This window comes from Corvus hawaiiensis, chromosome 13 (genome assembly GCF_020740725.1).
Source record: "Corvus hawaiiensis isolate bCorHaw1 chromosome 13, bCorHaw1.pri.cur, whole genome shotgun sequence".
Lineage (NCBI taxonomy): Eukaryota > Metazoa > Chordata > Aves > Passeriformes > Corvidae > Corvus > Corvus hawaiiensis.
The window spans coordinates 6,211,229-6,233,926 of NC_063225.1; the positions used below are offsets into that span (position 1 = coordinate 6,211,229).

Consider the following 22,698-nt stretch of genomic DNA (forward strand, 5'->3'; position numbering starts at 1 on the left):
TGGGCCAAGACATACCTCCAAACCCATTCTGACTTCTTCATTTACTCATCACCTCTGCCCACATCATGTTTTAATAGAAATTTCAGCCTATTTAATTTAACCTCATTATTTCAAAGACAGAAGCAGCACCCAGGCTAAGCCAGAAATATCTTCAGAACAGTATGTTAAACAAATGCAATGGAAAAAAAAAAAAAAAAAAAAGACTAAAAGCTTATAAAAAAGAATTGCCAAGTGACAAGGAAAATTACTTTTTTCCCCCCCACAGCTAAGTAGCACAACAATTGCAATTGATAGAGCAAATTAAATTCTAAATGCACTGGTGATTTGATAGATATAATTTTCCAAGTGTTACAGCCACATAATAAATGCCCTGAAATGATAGAGAAGTCCGAGTTTAGCTGTCTGGGAGCACTGGTGCACTTTGCAGTATCTACCATGTCACTCGTCAACTCGTTGATCTTATCAGCACATTTGCAGTCTGAGCAGAGCAGCTGTCTCCACTTGGTTTTTATTTCTATTTCTGCATTAGAAACAGGTGGGCAAGTTCAGAGAGCTAACAAGTTTCTCTTTGATGTAGAGATGGACAAATCCTCTCATTAACAGAGCGGCCTTTTAAAAATCATTATGGGGTATTTTTAGTCCCATTTCATTTTAGTATTTCTGTATAATTGCAGCCCATTAATCACAAATACTTGTTTCTAGAATCTGTCAGTTATAGGCAACAAGTAGTATCAGCCTGTGGTGTCTGCAAACTACTACTTTTAACATATTGCTGACTTATTTTACTGGTATAATATTGGCTGCATCAGTCACACAGCAATGGATCTCATTCTCCAATTACAAAAATTAAACTCAGTTAAACAGGTCAGGCAGAAATCCACACAGACCCTCCCAGCAAAATCAACTTGCAGGTGGGAATTAGAAATAGCAGGTGTTCAGAATTACAGATAAAAAACCAGGAGAAAAACAAACGCATACCAGGTATCGCAAATATGCCTCCTCACTCAGTGATGCCCTTGGATAGATTAATATTAGCATCAGCACATAGAAATAGCATTTGATTAAGATCAGCACATAGAAATAGTGTTTGCTACATTTCACAAGAGTGTAGAGCCCCTCGCATGGATGTGGGCAGAGTAGCTGAACAAACTATCTGCTTGCAGCTCTGGCAAACATGCACTAAAGCTGCTCCATACAATCCAAACAACTCCAGGCATTTGCAATACATGACTAGCCAGGTCAGCCTTTATCAGACAAGAATGCATAGCTTGGAACATTAAATCCAGAAATTATACTGTTGTTTTCCAGAAAGTTTTCAAAGCCTTGAGGTATCAGTTGAATGACTTTTCTATTTTCAAGTCAGACACAGTAGACAGTATCTCCAAACCAGTCAGCCAAGATTTAGAAGCACCAAGAAACTTCCCAGTTTAGAAGGATAAAGGTGAAAGCAACATGAAAGTTATAACACCACCCACACAGTTTCCCAGCAGTCTGTTAGTTCTGGGTGTTGGGGAAGGGTTTGCCTGTGCAAGATGAAGCCTATTGTTAGAGTGAGAAATTCAAGAGTCACAGGATCATGAAGAATCTACCTCAGAGTAGCAGAGTTCCCTGTTAGCAGGACACACTCTGGGTTCTGTCACAGCCTAGCAGTTCTTTAACACAAACTGTGCAGGACTTGACAAACTGTCCTTAGGCTGAGTTCCCAAACTAAAAACAATGGTTTGCTAGAAGAGTGACAGACCCCACTTTTTGCCAACTCTGCCCATTCTTGCCATCCAAAATAGTTTGTTCCCACAAGATCACCAGGCATCAGAAAGCAATATGTATCTACCTCAATCTGTGTATCAGCACAGCTTTTCTGGAACAGAAAAGAAAAAAATATTGAACCAGAAACAAAACCTGCTCTCTGTGATGGCAGGAGTGGTTGTGTGGGTCTGACAGCAGCTGGTACATGTACTATACCCATTGGGATGTCCAGCTACAGATTAGTCTTCCACAAGGCCAACCTGCCAGCTGTCCTGCTCCCAACTCTCTGATCACAGCTTGACTAGCAATTATCAATGAGGAGGTACAACCAAACAGAAAGGAGAACAACCAGTCACATTTCTACTCTTACAAAATGACAATTTCTTACCTTACAGAAGGCTTTAACCTGAGGAACTTCTAACTGACCTTTTAATTCAAGGAGTAAGAATGCTCCACACACCACCCCACCATCCACACCTTCAGCACTACTGACCAGAAGCAACTGGTTCGACACAGGTGTTCAGGGGCAAACCCAACTACTTCCAGGACAACCACTTTATACACCACAGCAGGTGCTCCAGACCTTCTGATTTGTGAAAAACAACCAACCAGCTGGGCAATAGTGGCACCAGCTGAAGGAACCCCTTCCTGACCTTGGCTTTTTCCTTGAGGAACAAGCATTGACTTTTCACCCCTCAGTAAGCACATTGCTCCTATCAATAGTCAGTCTCCAGAGTCAATCTGACCCTAAAATTATGTCCTCCCTCTCACAGCCCATCTCTGCCACACTGAGGAAAGATTTACTTCAATTCAAATGCTTCTCTGGCTGACTTACACAGTACCACAGTGAGCTTTTAGCACATGCCCCACAGGACTGTGTGAGACTAGAATTTATGGCCAGGCATGGGAAATGTGCAATTCACAGAAACACTCTGATTTGGGTTTTTTTTGCCATGCCATAATTTGAAGTTGGTAATAGAAACTTAGTAGCAGTTCAATGCTTGTTCACCATTTGAGGGAGTAAGAGCTGCCTGGGAGCTCTGCTGGGCTGTATTTCAATACCTTCATTGGCCATTGGAAACACAACACCTGCAGGCTTCTCACAAATTGTTTCCACCTAAGGGAGAGAAGATGTTTTTTTTTTTTTCCCCCTCCTAGTAAGGCAAGAATTTGGGCAACCTATCACTCCCAACAGAAGCTTGAAGGGCCCCTGCAATGAGAACTGGTCCTGGGGTGTTGCAAGACAGGCACATTCCCAGCAGCTGGCTATAGATTTCCAAAGCAAAATAAGAAATACAAACAACCAAACCATTTTCAGTTTCATTGATAATTTTCAATGCCTTGTAGCAAAAAATACAAGTATAGTACCACACGCCTGTGGGAAGACCCTTCTGAGGCACTTGACAAACCAATCAAGAAATAAAATAATTATAACTAAGATATGCTAATTTAGATTTTCGAGATGTTTAATTCATTAGTGTATCAGAAAAAGCTGCTATGTTCTGGAAGTCTGGAGCATAGCCAGTGCTAATCACTACTGAGACAATCATAGAGTATCTTGGGTTGGAAGGGACCCACAAGGATCATCAAGTCCAACTCCTGGTGTTCTAACCCAAGTCCATACCAACCAAGAAGATATTGATAACTTATGTTCTAGAAAATTCTGCCTTTAATCACATAGTTTCTTCTCTAGAAAGGACATGCAAAGGTTATAAGTCTCTTGGGCTAGAAATAAGACTGTTATAATTCAAAGAAGGAAAGGCAGCTGAACAAGTGCTGAAAAAAGTGCTGCAGCATTTTCTGCTCTATCCCTTAAGCAGAGGAGGGCTTAGAAAAAATTTCCAAATTTCAGAAGGAATATTATTTTAAAAAAAACACAGAACATGGCAGCTGAATGAACACTACAAATAATCTCGTTTAAGGTGCTTGTTCTGCCATCATGCTACATTAGGCAGAGGGTGGGACAGAAAGAGGGATTACCCTGATATTTACTTTCTCTCTTTGCCAAAAAAACTGTGATTGTCTCTGCTTCAAAGCCCAGTTTTTGCATCCTTGTTCAGTGTTTTCTGTCCATTCCTCGCTGCCATGACTACTGGGATTCAATATATTAATATGCATTTTGCCAAGCTCACAGAAGGCTGACCACAGTGTCAAAGCTGTGCTGGCAGAGTCAGTTCCACCAAACACTGGGATTTAAGGAGCATTGGATACATCATGAAAAATACTGGACTCAGCCTGCAGACAACCATGTGTCTGTCCCACAGATTTCATATTCTGTTAAAACAGCTTCTGTCTTTATGGCAGCAGGCTGGATACTCAAAACAGGAGCATAGTTCTGCAGAAATTTGTCTGCTCTTTTTGCAAGGAGCTGCCAATGCTGTTGTGACGGGGATATCAGAAAGAAAAAGAAGAGATGTTTGAAATTGAAAGAATCTTGAAAAATTTTCAGCACACACCATCAGTGTTGCATATCTGGAGAGCATTGCTTTGGCTTCAGATGCTTGAGAAACTGTCTATTCAAGTGGAAAAAAATGTTCTCATTTCTGTAATTATTTAACACTGAGAACACATGACAATTTTATTCCGCCTTTCTTCACTGCTGCATTAAAACAGGGTAACAGTTTTCACAACAGCTGACTCTTCCTGTCACCAAAAACAAAGTGTTTGGTACAAAGTGAGAGGAGAATCAGCACCTCTGCCTGGCAGCCCCGCAAATTAGGAGAAAATTTTCAAATCAAAAGAAGACATAGACACAAACCTCATTATTACAGATGCAAGGATAAAGAAGAAAATGTTTTTCTCCAGTGTTCTACAATCATCTCAATCAATTTCTATACACAGTAAAATCTGTTCACGTTTAACCATAATCACAAATAAGGAGAAGAGATAGAGAACTGATGATAGGAAAAAGCGGAACAGGTCTGTAAGTGGAATACTTGAAGGAAATGTAATGCTGGTGGAGACTTTCTGCATAAGATTGCAATTTGGTCCATGTTTGGTGCCCAGAAAGCTACAACAACAATCTGAGATAACATCTTCTGCTCCCATTCAGTGGAAATTCCATCTAATGGGGGACCACCCAAGGAGCAGGGGCTTTCCTCAGTTCTTGGTTTCTCTCCTGAGATCATCATCAGTAGCAGCAATAGCTCTTTCTTGTTGTATGACAATACACTGTGGAAATGTCACTATAAAAGCCTATCAGACCATTCCACAGAAACCAGTCAGCACCCAGACAGCTCTGGGGAGGTGGATTGGTCCCCATTTGGCAGACATATGTGACCTGAGGGTCCATCAGCAGTGGCTGGACCGTTTGCATGTGTGCTGGAGGGAGCATCACATGCAATAACAGTGGAAGAGCAGATGCGCTTGCTGGTGTGAGCTGCTCCCAGCCAGCACAATGCCAGGTTAGCACTCCAGATGAATTGCTACAGGCAGCTGTTCTGCCTGCTGAAACAATCATTACCAATCAAAGCAGATCATTCTACCTCCTTATTTTGACATTATTAGATGAGAGCTTCCTTTAAGGAGTGCTGCTTCCTTTGGGGCAGACTGACTCCAGTAAGGTGTTGAACTAATTTGATCCCTGTTTCACTAGGAGATATGTCACCTCCAGGTTTGAAAAGTTATTCAAGAGAAGAGAGCTTGAGCCTTTCATAATTAACATGCAACATTGGTTGCCACGCAGGGAGCAGGCACAGTTATAATAACTCGGAGTCAATAGTTCATAAACTATAATGCATTATTAATCAATTATCGAGGCCTGAATTACATTTAATGAGATTAAGCTGATTGGAGCACTAAGCTGTTTGAGTCATATTGATTTAATCAATGTGCTTAATTAAACTGTGTACATTTTCCACATGATCATTATTTCCCAGTATCCTTCATAAGTGGCCCCTGCAATTCGCATCCTCTGCTGTTCTTTGCTCAGGAATTGCTCTTTGCTGGAATTTATATTTAAAGGTAAAGGGCTTGTTTCTTCCTAAGAAGAGATCTAAGCTGCAAAACAACCATCTAAATAGCTTATATGAGCAAATTGAGAAATGCTAGAATATTTTTTCCCAGCAACTTCGTCTTTTTTATTCCATAGGCTTAAGATGAGACCAGGTAAAGACACCTCATTGTCTCACTTTATCCCTCATACCAGCTCCAGGAGCATCTGCAGATTCAAAAGGCAAGAGCATCCTACCATAACTATCCCAAAAACATTACTCTATCCATCTTTAGACATGCTTAGACAAAAAATGTGCTTCAAATCCCCAGAAGCCTACATGTAAGATAAGCAGGTGTCATTATCTTTTTTTTGACAATATTCATAATGGTTTCCTCAGCCATGCATAAAGAGGACACGTGATGACAGAAGAGCAACTCAAAATGACAGATATTACAGATATAAATCCGTTCCCTAGTGTCATTTTTGTTTAATTTCCCTCACCTCTGCTGCCAATTATCTGGGACATTTTGGGTTAACTTTAAACCCCAAAATTCAGATCTGTAATGCTACCCACTGCTGAAAGGTTACTCATCAGATGTGTTGACTATGGAGTACACATAACACACTGAATAATCACTATTATTAATGAGGATGACAACAGTACAATCAGCCATGAAGAGAGTTTTGCAATTCCTTTTGACTGTTTTAGTCATTACTCTGTGTTAGCACTAACCAGGATGGCACCTACACTACATCACATCCCAGAGGTGTCCTGCCCCTTCTCTTTCTATCTAAAGGTGAGAGCAAATCCACCCCATCTCAGGGCACAAGCAGGAAACACCCCCTGAAAGACACTCACATGGCAGCATAGAGTGTACACTGTTCTTTTCTGACCAGTCATTTTGCTTTTGGTGGTTTTAATTCCACCACTCTGTTAACATTAACAACATATCAGCATCCTTTACTTAATGAGAAGACAATTTTATCATTGCCTATGCGTCAGTGTTTAGATATTTTCCTTACACTTCTTTGAAGAGTTAATCTGTCCATTTGCTCTGTCACTTACAACAGTATCCTACTGCTTGCAGGGTCTACTCAGCTGTCTGCCAGGGAGTTTAGTAGAGTTACACACTGCACACATGCATAAATAATACTGTGAACTAAGAGTTTGCAAACTATTACTGAGTACACATACACGCTGCTAACACTGCCTTCACCGGGGTCTGTGCATGTGGCAAACTGAAGAAAATCAGAGCTCTGCAAACACCTATTAATTCATCAAGCAGGGAGTTGGCACCAAGATTTGGAAGCTTTATCTTTCTCCTTGTTTCTGCATTCATTTGAGAATGCTCTGAAAGACGTTGGGAATTGCCCTCCCTTCAAAAAGCCCCTTTAACTCTCATCAGGCAGACCTATCATAGCCAGAAATAAAGTCACCCATGCATAGTCAGAATGGCTTTACCTTTATCACAAGACCATGGAGGATATTGCAGTTAGAATGAGTAGTAAAGACATCCCTACTAGCTGGATGCTCAGTCTTCACGGTAGCAGGAAGGGCAAGTTTAAAATTAAGCAGCAACCACAAAAACCAAGATTGTTTCTATTTGTTCAAGTCTATGGAGCTGCAAAGCACAGCAGGGACCACTGACCAGCCCCAGGTACCCACAGACATGGATCAAGTTTGAGTGGAGGTCGTGCTGTAACTGAGGGGTTGAATGACTGAGAGTCAAAGCACAGGAAGCCAAAGAGTTCCCAGGTAATTTCTTTCTTTCTTTGTATCAATTTCAGAACTGAGCATTTATTAAAAATTATTCAGTACACCACTGTCACATAAAGGGCAGATATAAAGAAAGGAAGGAGGAAGGAGCCTAAAGTGTATATCAAAGCCTCACACAAACAAGGCATAATGAAGGAAAGAAGCAGCCCATTTTTCTTCCCTTCAGCATGGCTTGTGCTTCCTATTAACAAGGTGCACATTAATAAATTTAACTCAGACAAATTTAACCATCCTAGGACCACATTAATCAAAAGCCTGACAAGAGTAATCTGAAAGAGTTGAGGAAGAGAAATAAAGCACAGCTGACACAGAGGATGCCATGCCCTCACTCTCCCTGGGCCGCTCCCACTCCATCAGCATCTCCAATACAAAATAACTCCTTCCCACTGCACTCCTACCAGGCTGATCCTGCTGCCTTCTCAGCACTCCTCAGCCACCCAATGCCTCTTCATCCATGATGTTTCCTTATCCCCATGTGTCTATACTTGAGAAGGATTTAGAGTATTTCAGTATGATCATGTGCGGGAGCTACAAAGTCCTGGTGTGATTTGTGCCACTGGCATTGTTGGAAAGAAACTCTCAAGGTACGGATTAACACATGTAACAAAAGCAAAATAAATTTGATAGGAAATCAAAATGACTATAGTTCATTAACTATTAAATTGGACAGAATCAGATGGAAAAAACAGATGCTGTCCATTTTTATTCATTATCCATGTGCCAAATTCCCCAGCGCTGGAACTCCACGTTCCTTCTCAAGCTGGAATACCCATGCATGGAGACTTTACAAAGCCATGGGAGTTACTGCAGGGAAATCCTCCACCTTTTGGTCTCTTCATATTTAGCTCTAAGTTATGTTTTTAGCATGGAAAACATTGACAAACAGGTCCTTCCATCAGCCAAAACACTTCACAGAAAGATGGGTATGTCATACAAAATGAGGAAACTGAGAAGTAACTGCTGATCGAAGCCACACAAGGCAGCACAAATTAGACCAAGTGCGTCCCCAAAAGCCATAATTATCCAAGCTACTCAAACAAAATAAGCACATACATGATTATTCAGATTTGCCTAGAGGCATCCCCACAGCATAAAACATGGTGTGCTGCCTTGCTGTTCTTCCACTTGATAAAACAATAAATATTTTCATCACTTAAGAGTATTGGTGTTTACTTTTACAGTCTTGAAAACTTGAGTGAGACTGTGTTGCCTTGACAATGTCTCCCTCCCAAAAAAAATTCTTTTTCAGTTGGACAGCTGGGGTTTCTACATGCTCTGTTCTGATGGAGTTCCATGGGTTCATGGATAGATGTAGGAAGGCTGCAATCCTATTGTAGTGCAAGGCTTCAGAGGGAGGGTTTAGTAGCACGGGATTTCATGGCATTTCAGGGAGAACTACAAGCTCTCACTGGCTTCGCATATTACCACAAGGCAGGAGATATTTATTTCCATTGAAAATAAAGAGGACTTAAGCCACATTATTGGGATTTGAACCCAGATGCAGTATATTAAACAGTCTAAAGCATTCGGAACAAGTATCTGTCCAAGTTGTTCATAGATGCCTTATGAAGCTTTCAGCAAACCTGTGCTGAATAAGCAAGCCAAGCCTTGTCTTTGCAGACAGGTTAATGACCTTTGAAAACCTGCCAGGCTCTCTTCTAACACTACAAAAAGCAGTCTAATATACTCTGAGAATACAGTGCTCCAGAAAATGGCCATGCCTCCCAACACTGTCATATTTATATCACTATACTTCCTTGAAATTGTATTTTTGTTTTTGCTCTCCTATGGCAAAACACTCCTTTCAGGAAGTCCTTTCAAGGCCAAAAGAGCTAAAGTCCAGTGTTTAGGGTATTGACTCACCATGTGACTGACTCACTCCAAGCCCTTGCTTAGATAAACCCAAATGTTAGCTCAGCTTTTGCTTCGTACCATCATTGGAAAGGGCTTCTTACTTGGGCAGAATCACTTGTTCACTCTATGCCTCTTCCAGATGGCTCCAATCATCAAATAAAATATTCCAACTTACTTTCAGTTGCCCCCTTGAGACCTTCTGCCATGAGGTGCCAGCAAATAACATCTGACCAGGTGATCACCTGCCATGTGCCAGAGGCTGCTTTGGATAACCAATCTCCCCCTCCACAACTCCCACCCACTGTTTTTCTGTATCATCATTATCACAGAACAAAAGTGCTTAAGGACAGGAATTCTCTCTTCAAGCCAGGCACAGGCAGCCACAATTAAAGCTGTGCGTGTACGTTATAAGTTCCCATGTAGCCTGTACTTGGCTATTTTGCTTTAATATTTCAACCAAGAAGAGCATGTTCATTATATAAATTTGCTAATCCAGCGTAAAAGCTGAATTCATAATTAAGTTGTTACAGTAAAAAGGTACAAGCAGTGGATGATGACACTAATGTCAGCATAGCTGCAGTCACTCTGCTCTAAACCTGGACCAAAAAAGATAGCAATTTTCACCAACTCTCATATTTGAGCTCCCTTTTAGTTTAGAAGGGGAAGTCTGCAATGAGAACTGTGGTTCATGTCACAGAATCCCGTTGGATTCTTCTAGCTTAGTATTTGAGGTAATGAAAACTATTCATTTAACATCCAAAAAGATCTTAAGACAATTTAAATATTCACAATCCCTCAAAGGTCTCAACCTGTGTTATGTGTGAAGAGATTAAAAAAAAAAAACAAAAATAAAAATACCCACTGTATACCTTGTTCCTGACTTCAGGAAAAAAAATCAGCCTATATATAAGTCATTAATGATTTAGGCTCTAAAATCAAAGCTAACCCAATGTGATGCTAATCAGAATCTCATCACTTGCTGTTGAGTTACAGAAACATGCATATCTTTATCTTGTTCATCAAGGCCACTGAAGGTCTAAATCTTTGGCTCTCACAATGAAAAACAACCAGCTCTAGATATAAAATGGCAATTATAATATTTGCTGTTAAACAGTACATCGTCAGTATGGTCTCAGACAGAACGCAAGGAGCTATATTGTGTCCAGATGGATCTACTGGGCACACTGGAGGAGATGGAATTTCACCAGAATGCTTCAATTGCTGGTCCAGCTGGAGATGAGTTATCTTGGTTTTGGCAGTTTTTTTTCAAATTTAAGACCTCAAAATACATAAATCATTTCACTAGGGAACATAAAATACCAAAAATAAAAAAAAACTTGTTGAATTAGTTTGTCACAGTTTTTTACTGTAGGAGATAGTTGATTTTGAACTTTTCAAATGTTTCAGATCATTGAAGAGAAATTAGAAGTACAAAATGGTATCGGTTCTCCTCCCTCCTCCATGCAAACCTGTAATTTGTAAAGAGCATCATAATTGGCTATTCCTCATATTTATATTTCTTTTTCCAAAGTGAGAAAGACAAGAAAATCAGCATGTTCACAAAAGAGGTTGTTATTGTCACTGCTGACATGAGCACAACTCACCAGCATCGTTTTTACTGCTTCATTGGGCTACTTACAGAACTGCTCCAGGTCATCTCTGTTTTTAGACTCAGGCATGGCAGTGATTGTGAGCAACGGGCATGGATTTCCTCCTAGAGTCTGGCAGAGTGTCTGCTGCCTCCAGTAAACCTTCTTACGGTTCCTAGTTTGTTCCAGGACATCAAGATGGGACTGAAAAAGAAGCAAGGAAGCAGATTTATAAAGGAGTTCACACTCTATAAAACCTGATTTTATTCCAGTAGCTGTATATTATTATTGATACTAATTTCATATCTTCCTAACTTCCCAGCTTCCTAACTTCTCTTCTGCCAGTTAATATCACCACCTTTTACATCCCACAAATATGCACAAGACATTCACAATGCATCCCAGCTCACTGAAGCTGCACAGAATATTTACTCTTATATCATTGTCTACTTGAGGGTGTCCCTTTTTGTTACAGAGGGGTTGGACCAGAAGACCTGTAAATGTCCCTTCCAGCCCAAACTATTCTATGATTATGCCTGAACAGTTCCTAGGTGTTTTTGTTAGCATAATGAAATGTTTATGCATACATGAAATCCAAAAGAGAAGCATTTCCTCTTTATATTTTAATAGGGGTTTTGTAGAAACGTGAGAAAACTCACCAGTTTTTTAACATTTACAGAATTGATTGCTTAGCTGTCAAGCACATGCCATTGAAACTCAGTGACAACTCCATATCATTATGAGAGGCAGCCAAAAAGTTTATATCGAAACAACATTTTGTACAATCAGTAGTGGGAAATCTGAAGATTCTTTCCAAGAAGTTATTTAAAAGGGAAATTTTCTCCCCACCCCCAAAGTTTATGACAGTTTTAAACAATTCTTCAGTCCAACAGCTTCTTGAGAAATTTGAGAAAAGGAACTGGCAGCTTAGAAGAAAGACTTTTTGGAAGAAATTACGATTGCCTCATTAGACACAGAGCCACTTGTCACCCACACACCAGATGAAGTGTAGTTCTCTGTTTACATTGCAATTGCAAGTGGCAGGATGAGTGTGAGTAATGCCACTGCAGGGTGTTGCTGAGTGTTGTGGAACACCAGTTTTCTCCCAGTTGGTAGGAAGAGGTGCAGTGAGCACACTTGTCCTAACAATAACTAAACCACATCAATTGACTCAATGACCCTCACATAGCAATGGTTTGTTTTTATAAGTCAGGGTTACATTTTAATCCACATTTATGGGACACCACATTCCTGTTCCTCAAACCTTGGAGCTCACCATGTTTCAGACTGCCTTCCCAGCATCCAGACAGAGCCATGTAAACATAGAACTGAAATTTACAGTCAGCCATGTTATAAAACAATTAAAATACAGGTCTATAAAGTAAATTTAATTATTAGATGCATTTAACAGTCTCACATAGATACGGAGAACTCAATATCATCATTTACTTATGTTCCTGGTACCCAGTGAAACTTAATTGGGTATAGCTACCACAGAGATTTCAGCTAGATAGCAAAACAATTAATACTGTGATGTAAAAATAGATAAATTACTGTTCATAAAAGAAATGTAATTACTAATGGACAAGAAGTAATGAACTGCAGAGTGCATCCAGTTCAAATAGGATTCTGCAATATTTCCTGCAAATATACCTATAACCATTAAATATATATGATATTTAAAAACATTTTCAAATTACTAACTCCATATACAAGGTTATCTTCTTCCCCAAAGCGCTATGTATTTAATTGAGCCCTTGGGTTCATAATCACTTTTAATTTATTATTAATATGTAAAACCAACACACTTCACCAGTGGACAAATGCTTTAAAATGCAATCTACTGATGCACAAACCTGGTTTAGTTTATTTAGTGTGGAAATAAAAGTAAAATAGAAAAGCACATAGTGCATCACTTGACATTTTAAATTAGCCCAAGCAAAGAAGTCTTTCAGAATTATTAGAAGTAATGATTTTGCTTTGGCTAGAGCTGGGCGTGACAATCTATCAATCTTTTCCATCCACAATTCTCATTTACCAAACTTTATGGTCCTTATTGGGTCTGAGTTCATTTAAACTTTTCCTGGGGCAAAATTCCTTTTAACTTCAATGAGCATTTTATTTGAAGAGACAGTGAAATATTTAAAGACCTGGCCCTGCAAGCCTAGGAATAACATCTTTTTCATCTCTATTCTATTCATTCAGGAGCAGGTGAGATATTCAGTGATTCCCAGAGCACACAAACTCTCCAAGTCTCTCTTGCTTTGTGCCAGCAGAAGATAGAAATCAATAACAGTTAAATAATGATGAGGTACTGCATTTACGTGGAAAAGTATGGTGGTGAATAAGTCCAACTAATTCTTCAGTACTGCACTTGCTTTTTACCCTGCAGACTGTAGGTATGTGTGCCTTCAGGCTAAAGGTCAAACCCCACCACTGGAGCATACGGTCTTCCCCATGGAATTCTAGGAGTAACTGGTAAAGTACTGATGAGAAGTGGGCTGACAGACATGTTTTGGACTGAAGGCTGGACTGGCCTTCCCCCAGATACTGGAAGGAATTTCTTTGAATGCCTATAATAGGTGCACAACAGTTGACAGGAGATTTTCTTGAGTGGGAATCAATCTAAGCCTCACTCTGCTGGCGTGCACAGTGAGTCCTGGGGGAGTACACTGTCCCCTGGAAAGCACAGCCTCCAATACCTGGCCATGGCAAACTGATACCATTACAAAAAATGGAGCAACCCCAAACTCCCCCAACCCACACCGGCGTTGTACTGCCCAAAACAAAATCTGTTGACAATGGAAACTGAGGCGAGAAGGAAGGAAAACTGATCTACTGGAACTGTGTGATTTCATTTGCAGTAACATCTTTCTCATCTTTAGCAACAAAGAAAAGCTATTCCCAGAACTATTCATTTCATTTCTTTCATCCTACCTCCCCTTCAGACCCTGGTCTCCCCTACATCAATTATAGAGGAAGCACATTGGATGCATTTCCCAGAAAATTCCCTTACCATCCACCTCTGGCCAGAAAAGGCCATGGAAAACAAACCCATCCCCAGCAAAAAACCTGATACAGCTCAATAATTAAATTTATGCTTTGGACTTGTATTCTTTTAGTTTCTGTACTGACAGCACTGGTGGGAGTGTCATAAATTCCTACTGACACTCCAGCTGGCACCGAGGAAAGAGCTGGTAAAGCATCACATGAGGTCCAGCAGCCTGGTGAGGCTGGGTGCAGCTCTGAAAGCTGAGCTGTTACCCTGTGTCAGGAGGAAGATCAGGCAGCACATCTGAGTTGTCATTAGGTTTAGCCCCCTGCTTCCCAGCCCTTCAGGAGGAGGATCCTGCAGGCCCAAGTGAATGGAGCACCTTTGGTCTGTATTATGACTGGTATAAGCACTAATGGCTTGTACTCAGCTTATCCCACAGAGAAATTTCTTTTCTCCAGCAACATTCTGGACTTCTGGCAGGAGCTGCAGCTGTAAACAAGGCAATTACACCATCATGATCACAGAATGGTTTCAGTGGGAAGGGACCTTAAGGATCATCTTGTTCCAACCCCCCTGCCATGGGCAGGAACAACTTTCCCTAGACATGTTGCTCAAAGCCCCATCCAACCTGACTTTGAACACTCCCAGGGACGAGGACGTGTGAAAACAATCCTCTGTGTCATCTCAAAATCTACATATACCCAAGCAGCTCCATCCTGCCAGGGCCATTCTCTTATCTAGGTGGACACGTCAGTATTACCATCATAGTGGAGTAGGTATAGGGGTAATGGTAGGCCAGGTAGCAGACATCATCTTTGTGAGGGAACCTGATGCTGAAGGTGAGTGTGTAGTAGAACCTTCCCCTCACGCCGCCTCCTGCAGCTGCACTGCAGCGGTAGTGGTTTCTGGAAGAAGAGAAAGAGGAGGAAAGTAAATGCTTTTCACTTCTAGATATGCATTTGAAGCAGCCATGGGAAAAATAAGCATTCAGAGAAGCATCCACACAAGAGGACACAAAGCCCAGCAGAAGTCAGGAGGCAGAACTGCACGTGGCTGTGCAGGGCACAGCCAGTCATGTGCTGCTGAGGGATGGGAGCACTCTCCTAGGAAAATAACATCCATTAATGCTTCCTTTTGTTAAGATGCAAATAAAGAATCAGTCAGCTAATAGTAGCTCATATAGCAGAGTCCAAAGGCATTTAAACTATACATTCAGCTAAAACTGCTCTATTTCTGCAGATATCCACATTATCTTGCTCAGAGATGCAGGTTCCTCTTCACAGCCCTGAACAATGCTACAAGAAAATACTCTGCAAAAAGCCTGGAAATTGAGAAAATATGGATACCCTACCAAAACAACCATTCAGTTCTACCACAGGAAGTGATATTTCACTAATGAAAATAAATAATAAATAGGACATACATAAAAATATTTCAGATGCCATCAAAGGCACTTTGCTGAATAGGAAGAGGAGGAGAGTAGGTTTGGAAAGAGACTGGGCATGAAGGAGAAGATACTTCATTCATTTGCCAGTTGTGATATACCAAAAAATTCCTCTTCATATCTCTCTTTTTTGAAGATTTGAGCCTCTCTCTCTCAGGGACCAGTGAGGACCAGCTGCTCCCTAAAAAAAGGGAGCTGAGCTTGATATGGAAGCCAGAAGATCAAGGAACACTTGAGGCATGGTCATCTCTCACAGCACCCAATCAGGGCATTCAGGGCATGCCCAGGGACAGCAGAGGGATTTTAACCACAGATCCAGATCATCAGACAAGATTGTGGTGCAAAAGCAGGTCTGGGTCCAGCTAGCAGGTCAGTTCATGGGTCAGGGGCCAGAGCAGGTTTTGTAGCAAAGCAGGGACACAGCAGTGACTGAGCTGAAGCCTCACTGCAACAGAGCTCTGGGAGGGGCCGGTCAACACTGACAAGGTCTAAGAGGGCACACAAATCCTCAACACTGCCTTCAATAAAACTACAAAATCTTATAGCTAACTTCTCAGCCTAGTGTCAGGACCTGATCTGTTGCAGGAGACTTACTCTGATGAAGAGATGACTTCAGGCTGAGTAAGAAAGTTTTCTTTCAGCATAGATGAAGTGACAAATCATGCGCTTTAGGGAGAAGCCTCAGAGAAAATTGCATCCATAAGTACATTTCAAACAATATTTTTCCCACATTGCACCAATTATGCTGTTGCCAAACCTTCTGATTCTGAAGGACTGTGAGGTTTCTTTGACAAATGTTATCATCAATGTTGCATTAAAATGCAAAACAGAAGAAGCAACCAAAAGATGCAATTTCAGCTCCTGAATTTTACAATACCAGTTTATTTTGCTGCTGTTCATTTTTATTCAAAGGGGAGGAGAGAAAAGATAATTATTCTTGTCAAATTCTCCAAAATAATCAGCTCTTTTTCATAAGGGAGACACAATACAATGCTGCTAGGTTTTCACTTGGATTCAGTAGCTAGGAACATAGGGGGTGAGTGATACCAAAGGGATCGATAGAGAGTGCAGGAACACTGAGTCACAGTGGCAACCTGAAAAGCCTATGATTTTATTCTCAGCTGAGCCCTTTACCCCAACATGCCCTTTGTAAATAAAACACCTTAATATTGAACAAAGAGACTCGGAGAGAAAAAAATTTCAATAAACCCACAAATATAGAAACATGTACTTAGTAGCATTTATATATGTATTTCAGTGGATCAAGAGTTAAAATCTGGTATTTCTTGAAGTCAGAACAATGACATTTAATATAGTTCCTATTAATTTTAACAAGGAAGGATAATTAAGAACCATTTCCTGCATAGTGCAGAAGGAAAATGCTCATCTCCATGGCCTCTATTATACTCAGTGTCACTTGGAAGGTTAGATCTTATTCATAAAGAGTGTCACAAAAGTGCTGAATTCTTCTAAGTCCTCCCCTCCAAATTCACATTTGTGGTTAGAGGTATGGGAGGAAGTAGGTCTTTGCAGGCAGGTACTGCCTAAATATCTCACACAGACAATTCCCACCTGTCCCTAATACTCCAAAGCAAAGACTTCTCCCTCTGTAGTCTGTAATTCTGCAGCCAAAAGTGTCTCTCTCTCCTAAAATAGCCACTTAACCCAAGGGTTTTGTAGCAGGAAACACCTCTGACCCTGATGGCACACTGGTAGTTCAGTTCCTTACTCCTGCCTGCTCAGACATGATCCCCAGGGTAGGGAAGGGATGCACAGCACTGCTCAGCAGCACATTTCATTCTTGTTCTGAGCATCTCTGCTGTTCCACCTAACTAACCACCCAGAAAAGACATTTCCAGACTTTTGGATCACTTCTTGACACCTGCTTCCATCTACAGCAAGCTATCTGGCAGTAATAGGAACTTTACAGGTGGCTTTGGGAGGCTTCGATATTCTTCACTCATGCATTAAAAAGAAAAATCCCCTGTGTGTAAGCAGTGTAAATGATCTTGTACTTTTATTGCATATAATCTGGTCTCCTCACAATCCATCATACAAAGCAGTAGCTCTGAATACTTTTAAAAGAAACCTAAAAAAAAAAAATAAAATAACATTTTTCCTCTGTGCCTCCCTCTCCTCCTACTGCTGTCAAGCCAAAATAGCTCTACCGCTTCCTTTTTCTTCCACCAGGATTGATGGTTTTTAGTTCCTCACCACTTTTTCATCACAACACCCTACCATATCAGCATGGAGCCTAAAGTAACAAACAAGGAAATGGAAAGGAAAAAAAAGATTCTGGCAACATCTGGCCCCCACTACCTTATTTGTCTTCTCTTTCAAAAACACATTGAAAGTCTCTGATGCTTTCTAGAAGATAACACACTGGTTATTGAGAAGAAAAAAAGAGACCAATGCACAGTCTTCTCAATGAACACACAAGCTGTATCTCCTGCACCTTTCAGTCAGTTTGTGGTAGTGAAACCACTTTGCTTGCTGCTCTCTGTCAGAAAAAAACCACACAAGTATTATATTTCCAGCACAGTAGTGATGAAGAGTTAATTAATAATAATTATAATACTACTTATCTTTCACTCTGCAAGATAATTTTTGAGTTTAAAAAAATCTTTTGCAAACACTATCTAATTAAAGCATGCTTCCCCATTTATCTATTATATTCTTTGGGTAGTAGATTAGTGACTCTAATTTTCCACCCTTTGTGGGGGGGGGGAAACCGACATAGGTGAAGCAACTTGGACAAAGATGCAGGCAGGAAAGGAGCTGGGTTGTAACTGAGGAATTCAAAAGCACCACGTGATTCAGGAACAATGTCTCCTGGCCATCTAGTCTTTAGACTTCCTATCTGCAGCATTTAGTGTAGTAAAAAGCACTGTTAGATGATGGAATATGGCATTTTCAGCTTAGACTAAAATGGGCAAAGAAAGTTTCAATATCCCTGACTTCTAGGCCACTTCAAAACAGAGTTCAAAGGGAAAGTAAAATGTTTATCTCTTCTAATCTGCTGCTGTATTCCCTTGGTCCAAAACACTTCCCACCTGGAGTTTGGTGTCCCCATTTTCCATGTCTTGACCTCCTTACATCTCTAAGTGTGGCTATTAAGTGCAAGATGCTTCAGTAACACCCTGGTTCACACCGTAAAAAGCAGTATTTAACAATGTATTGGGCATGGCTGCTATTTTGGGGTCTGCTAGGTTGGCAAGTGGAAAATGCACAACAACTTCCTTTTCAAAGGCCAAATCCATGATAAGGTATTTTTGTTGTCAACATTTCAGGCAGAAGCCCAGTCAAAGCAGAATATTGCGCCAGCCATTGTGCCATTAAGGTGTTCAGTAGTACTGCAAAGGCCAGGTGCTCTCAGAGTGAGATGGATGTCTCACCCTCTCACAGATATCATTAGAGGTAACCTGCTAATATTATGATGTTTATTTTATTCAATGTGATTATAAAGATGCTGGAAAGAGAAGACCTAGTTCTGACATCTTTATGATCACTAAACAACCAAGTTTTTAGTGGTGATGTGAGAACAAAACACTCCATGTACCTCATTACTACCTGACCTGACTATTTTCTGAAAAGGCTGGAGGTTGGATAATAAGCTTAGAATGAGCCATGAAACCAAAGGCACAAGCACATTGTCACCAATTCAACACTCAGCTGCCATTGTTCCTTAAATAATTTGCCAGAAAGGAATATTATTCAGTGCATAAAAGCTGCCAAGACAGCAAGAGAATGAGATGATCTGATTGTAACTGCAACTGTTTATCATGGGTGTATCCTGTCACTTCACAGAGAGGCAATAAAATGGAGCAGAAGTGTCACTCAGCTACTTTTTGACAAGAGCTCTGCTAATATTCTCCACAACATAAAAGCTCTTGTGAGACGTATGAGGAAGGTACACAGTGACACAGCTGTGCCACAACATTCATCTTTACGAGTGAACTGCCCCATCTTCAGGGAAGATGAATGCCAAAGATCAGCCAACCTGCTTCACACAGACATCTCACCAGTGAGCTCTTCCTCCCCCTGTCCTTCAGCTCAGAGGTGTCTCTCAGCAAAGGCCCTGCTGCAAAAGCAATTAAGAGCATCTTAGTGCTCCTCTGTATTTTTGAAACTGTATCACTTTTCCCATATTTATTAATAATTCCTGATTTATTAGTAACTCCTGGTAAAAATAATTAGATGAGGTTCCCTTCAAAATGTGCAACCCCACCTTAGGATACCTGAGAGCAGGGTGAATGGAACTGAAGTGTGCTCTTTCCCCAGAATACTAGCAGTGTGATATCACTGTAGCCATCCCATCTCCTCCTCTTCTGAGACAAAGCCTGAGCAGTCTCAGCCACACTATTTTCACATTTCTCCCCCCTACAATTTCTAATGACTAAGAATCTCTTTTATGATCACTGAAATAAAAACTTCAAGGTTTCAGTCGAGGTGAAAATGTATTTATGTGTGTGCATGCACATTCTTGTGTGTACAAAAATATGTGAGAACCAGGAACACACAGTAAATGAGAGACAGCAACAAGTTATCCTAGATGATTATGTTGGCACGTAAGTCAATGTACAGCTAGAAAACACAGAATATTCCAAATCAATAAAACTATTCTCTCATTTATTCAGAACAAGAATCTGATTACAGGCTTAATTGCACAATCATGGCTTAATCTTGGAAGTCAGCTGCTGTTTAATCACTGCACAATAGCTGCCTTGCTAATGACATGGGAAGCCACTGCAATGGTATCCAGCATGAAAAGTCTGCCCCACCAGAAGCCCATACTCAGAGAAGTCAGGGATTACAGGCATGTCAAGGGAAGCCACCACAGTACGTGAGCTTTTGAGGTACAAAACGTTACAGTCAGGTGCACGAAGGTTAGCAAAGAGTACTTGAAACAAAATAAAATAGCTACTCAAATTGCTGTAGACAGATGCCAGGTTGAGAGAGGATAATCTGTGCCTTCAACCCCTCTCCACCCCCTCAAAAAGTAAATTACAACAGACAGAAATTGGGACAACTTGGAATTTTCTTCTGAGGCTCTGGCACACTGTAAAACCAGCCTGAAACAGGGAGCTTGCACAGATATCAGCACTGAGTTTGTGAGGATTCCTTTACATCACTGTTGTATATCCAACCCTTTCTTTAGCTCCTCAGCTGCTACATCATCTCTTACAAAAGTCAATGTATGCAACAGAAAAACAGTGATCCCATCCAGCTCTTTTCTTCCCAGACAGGGGGAAAAGCCAACTACAGTACTTCTTTCCTTCTTGTTCCTCCTGGGCAAGTGAATTCTGCATATTCCCTGGCATGTAATAGTGAGATCTCATTTGCAGCTGTTTTCTGAAGCTGGAAGCACACCACACATTGAGCCAGCACCAATTTAGAGACATTTGAAATAGGGGGCACTGGTGGTGAGAGGCTCATGACATCAGTGCAGTTAACAGGAGTGAAACAGTGGAGAAAGGAAGGCACAAATTATTCACCAAAAGTGCACTTACTTGTAATAGCAGATCTCCTGGCCTGCCCGAATCCAGCGAGGCCTGCCCTGGAAAGCTTCCCTCACTGAGTACATGACCAGCTGCATGCCTACAGAAAACAAGACAATTTCAGGTGATGTGACTTCCCTGGCTGGAAAAGACAGGAGTGGGAAGGAAAAGGCTAAACAAGAAGCATCATTATTTTGTCAGTGCTCTCTCTGCTCATAGTTTATACGGAGTAAATACATCTCAAAGCCCTGTGTTTTATTCTGAGACAACCATGTCTGTACAAAAAGCCCCTCCAGAAGAAATAAGCTGAATGGAGTTTATTAAAAAATAAATTATTCTTCTGGTCTTTGCAAAGCATTTTGTTTACAAGCAGAGAAAGGGAAAGGAAAGAATATGAATTAAGACAGATCAGTAATTTGGTTAGTCCAATATTTTATACTTGGCTGCACTATTATTGAACTCTTAATCCTACCATAGCATCAGTGATGTGTGGTGCATCCAGAGCCCTGCCTTCAGAAAATAGCAAGCAAAACTAGAAGAAGGTTTCAAACTTCCTATTAGATCTAAATAACACCTACAAGTCACAAATACTGATAACACTAACATCCATCTTTGTACTGCATTATCCCAGAGCATGAACTTCTTCCTGACCTCCAAAATATTACTATTTCATGTCCTGAGGAGTGAGGCTTTCTCTGATCTGAGCTGCACATCCATTACTCGCAGCTCAGTGAAGGCAGCCCACCTGCAGGGAGTTTTTATATCAATTTCCTGTGCTGTACACACCTGCCTGCTCTTTAAGGCAAGGTGAGGATGCTGCCCACCCCAGTAGAGCTCTCTGCAGAGGGTGTCCCTGGTGAGGGGCTGCAGGGGAGGCTCCTGCCAGCAGCTCCAGTGGACCCAGCACATCCACAGCTGAGCCCAGCAATGATGCTGGCACCACTTCTGCGAGAGCACACATAAGAAAGAGAAAAATGCCCTCCCAAATATTTTTGCATGCTGATAAGTTGCTCCCTGAGCCTTCTCTTGGCTGTTCTTGTGCTGGGGGGAGGTGATGCTTGAAAATCATTAATACTAATGCTGTATTTGCATTAGCAGCTATTCAGTTCTCCTCTTCCTCTGGGTTTGTGTGTTAAACTCCCCAGCACAGTTGGACCCAGGGATTACCAGCAGCAATGCCTTTCCAGCTCACCTTTGGCTGTGCTGTGGGGAAGCACTTACTCACCACAGCCAGGAGTAACCTCTGTATTGATGTTTTCTGAACCAGTGCTGTGAGCTATGTACAAGAGCCAGCTCTGTGTTTGGTACCAGGATGTGGCCACCATGATTTTAAGAGACACAGGCCTTTCTAGATCCCCAGTTCATTAGAGATGTGGGGCTCGGTGTCTTCAGGGGTCTCAATATCCCAAATGCCAGCTCCTGCCCTTCTCTGAGTCCAAAGGACTCACACATGAAACTGTCTGTCTCAGAGCAATGGCTGATATTAGTTGGCCATCTCATTTTCATTAAAAAAAAAAAAAATCAGTTTCTCCTTTCTATTTCCCCTATGGAAATGTTCAGTTTTAGAAAACAAACTTAAATCAGGGTTCTGATGAAATCCCATTATTTCCCATGATAGAGTGAGTTAGTGAAAAAGGGGAAAGGAGAGAGGTGGAGACTGTGCCTCCTGCCTTGCTCTGCTCCTGGCTACAGCTATTTCATTAAATATCCATTCTACTGATTTGAAAGTCATGGTTTGAAAGTCAAAGTTTCATGGTTTGAAAGATGGTTAGTGCCATCTAACCAAGAGCAAAAGGGGGGAAAAAAAAAAAAAAAAAAAAATCAAACCAGAAAAGTAACCAGGAGCTGTAAAGAATTGCCA

At 41.0% G+C, this 22,698-nt stretch overlaps 1 protein-coding gene across 1 annotated transcript in view; it reads right to left on the minus strand.

The window, feature by feature from the left end:
* AGBL1 (AGBL carboxypeptidase 1) overlaps nucleotides 1–22,698 on the minus strand; it is a 272,244-nt gene that overhangs the window by 180,940 nt on the left and 68,606 nt on the right. Inside the window, exons 15-17 of the mRNA XM_048318195.1 lie at nucleotides 20,850–20,937; nucleotides 14,656–14,800; nucleotides 10,951–11,104 (exon numbers count right to left, since the gene is read on the minus strand). Coding sequence (XP_048174152.1) covers nucleotides 10,951–11,104; nucleotides 14,656–14,800; nucleotides 20,850–20,937 — 387 coding nt within the window. The remainder of the gene's footprint in view (nucleotides 1–10,950; nucleotides 11,105–14,655; nucleotides 14,801–20,849; nucleotides 20,938–22,698) is intronic.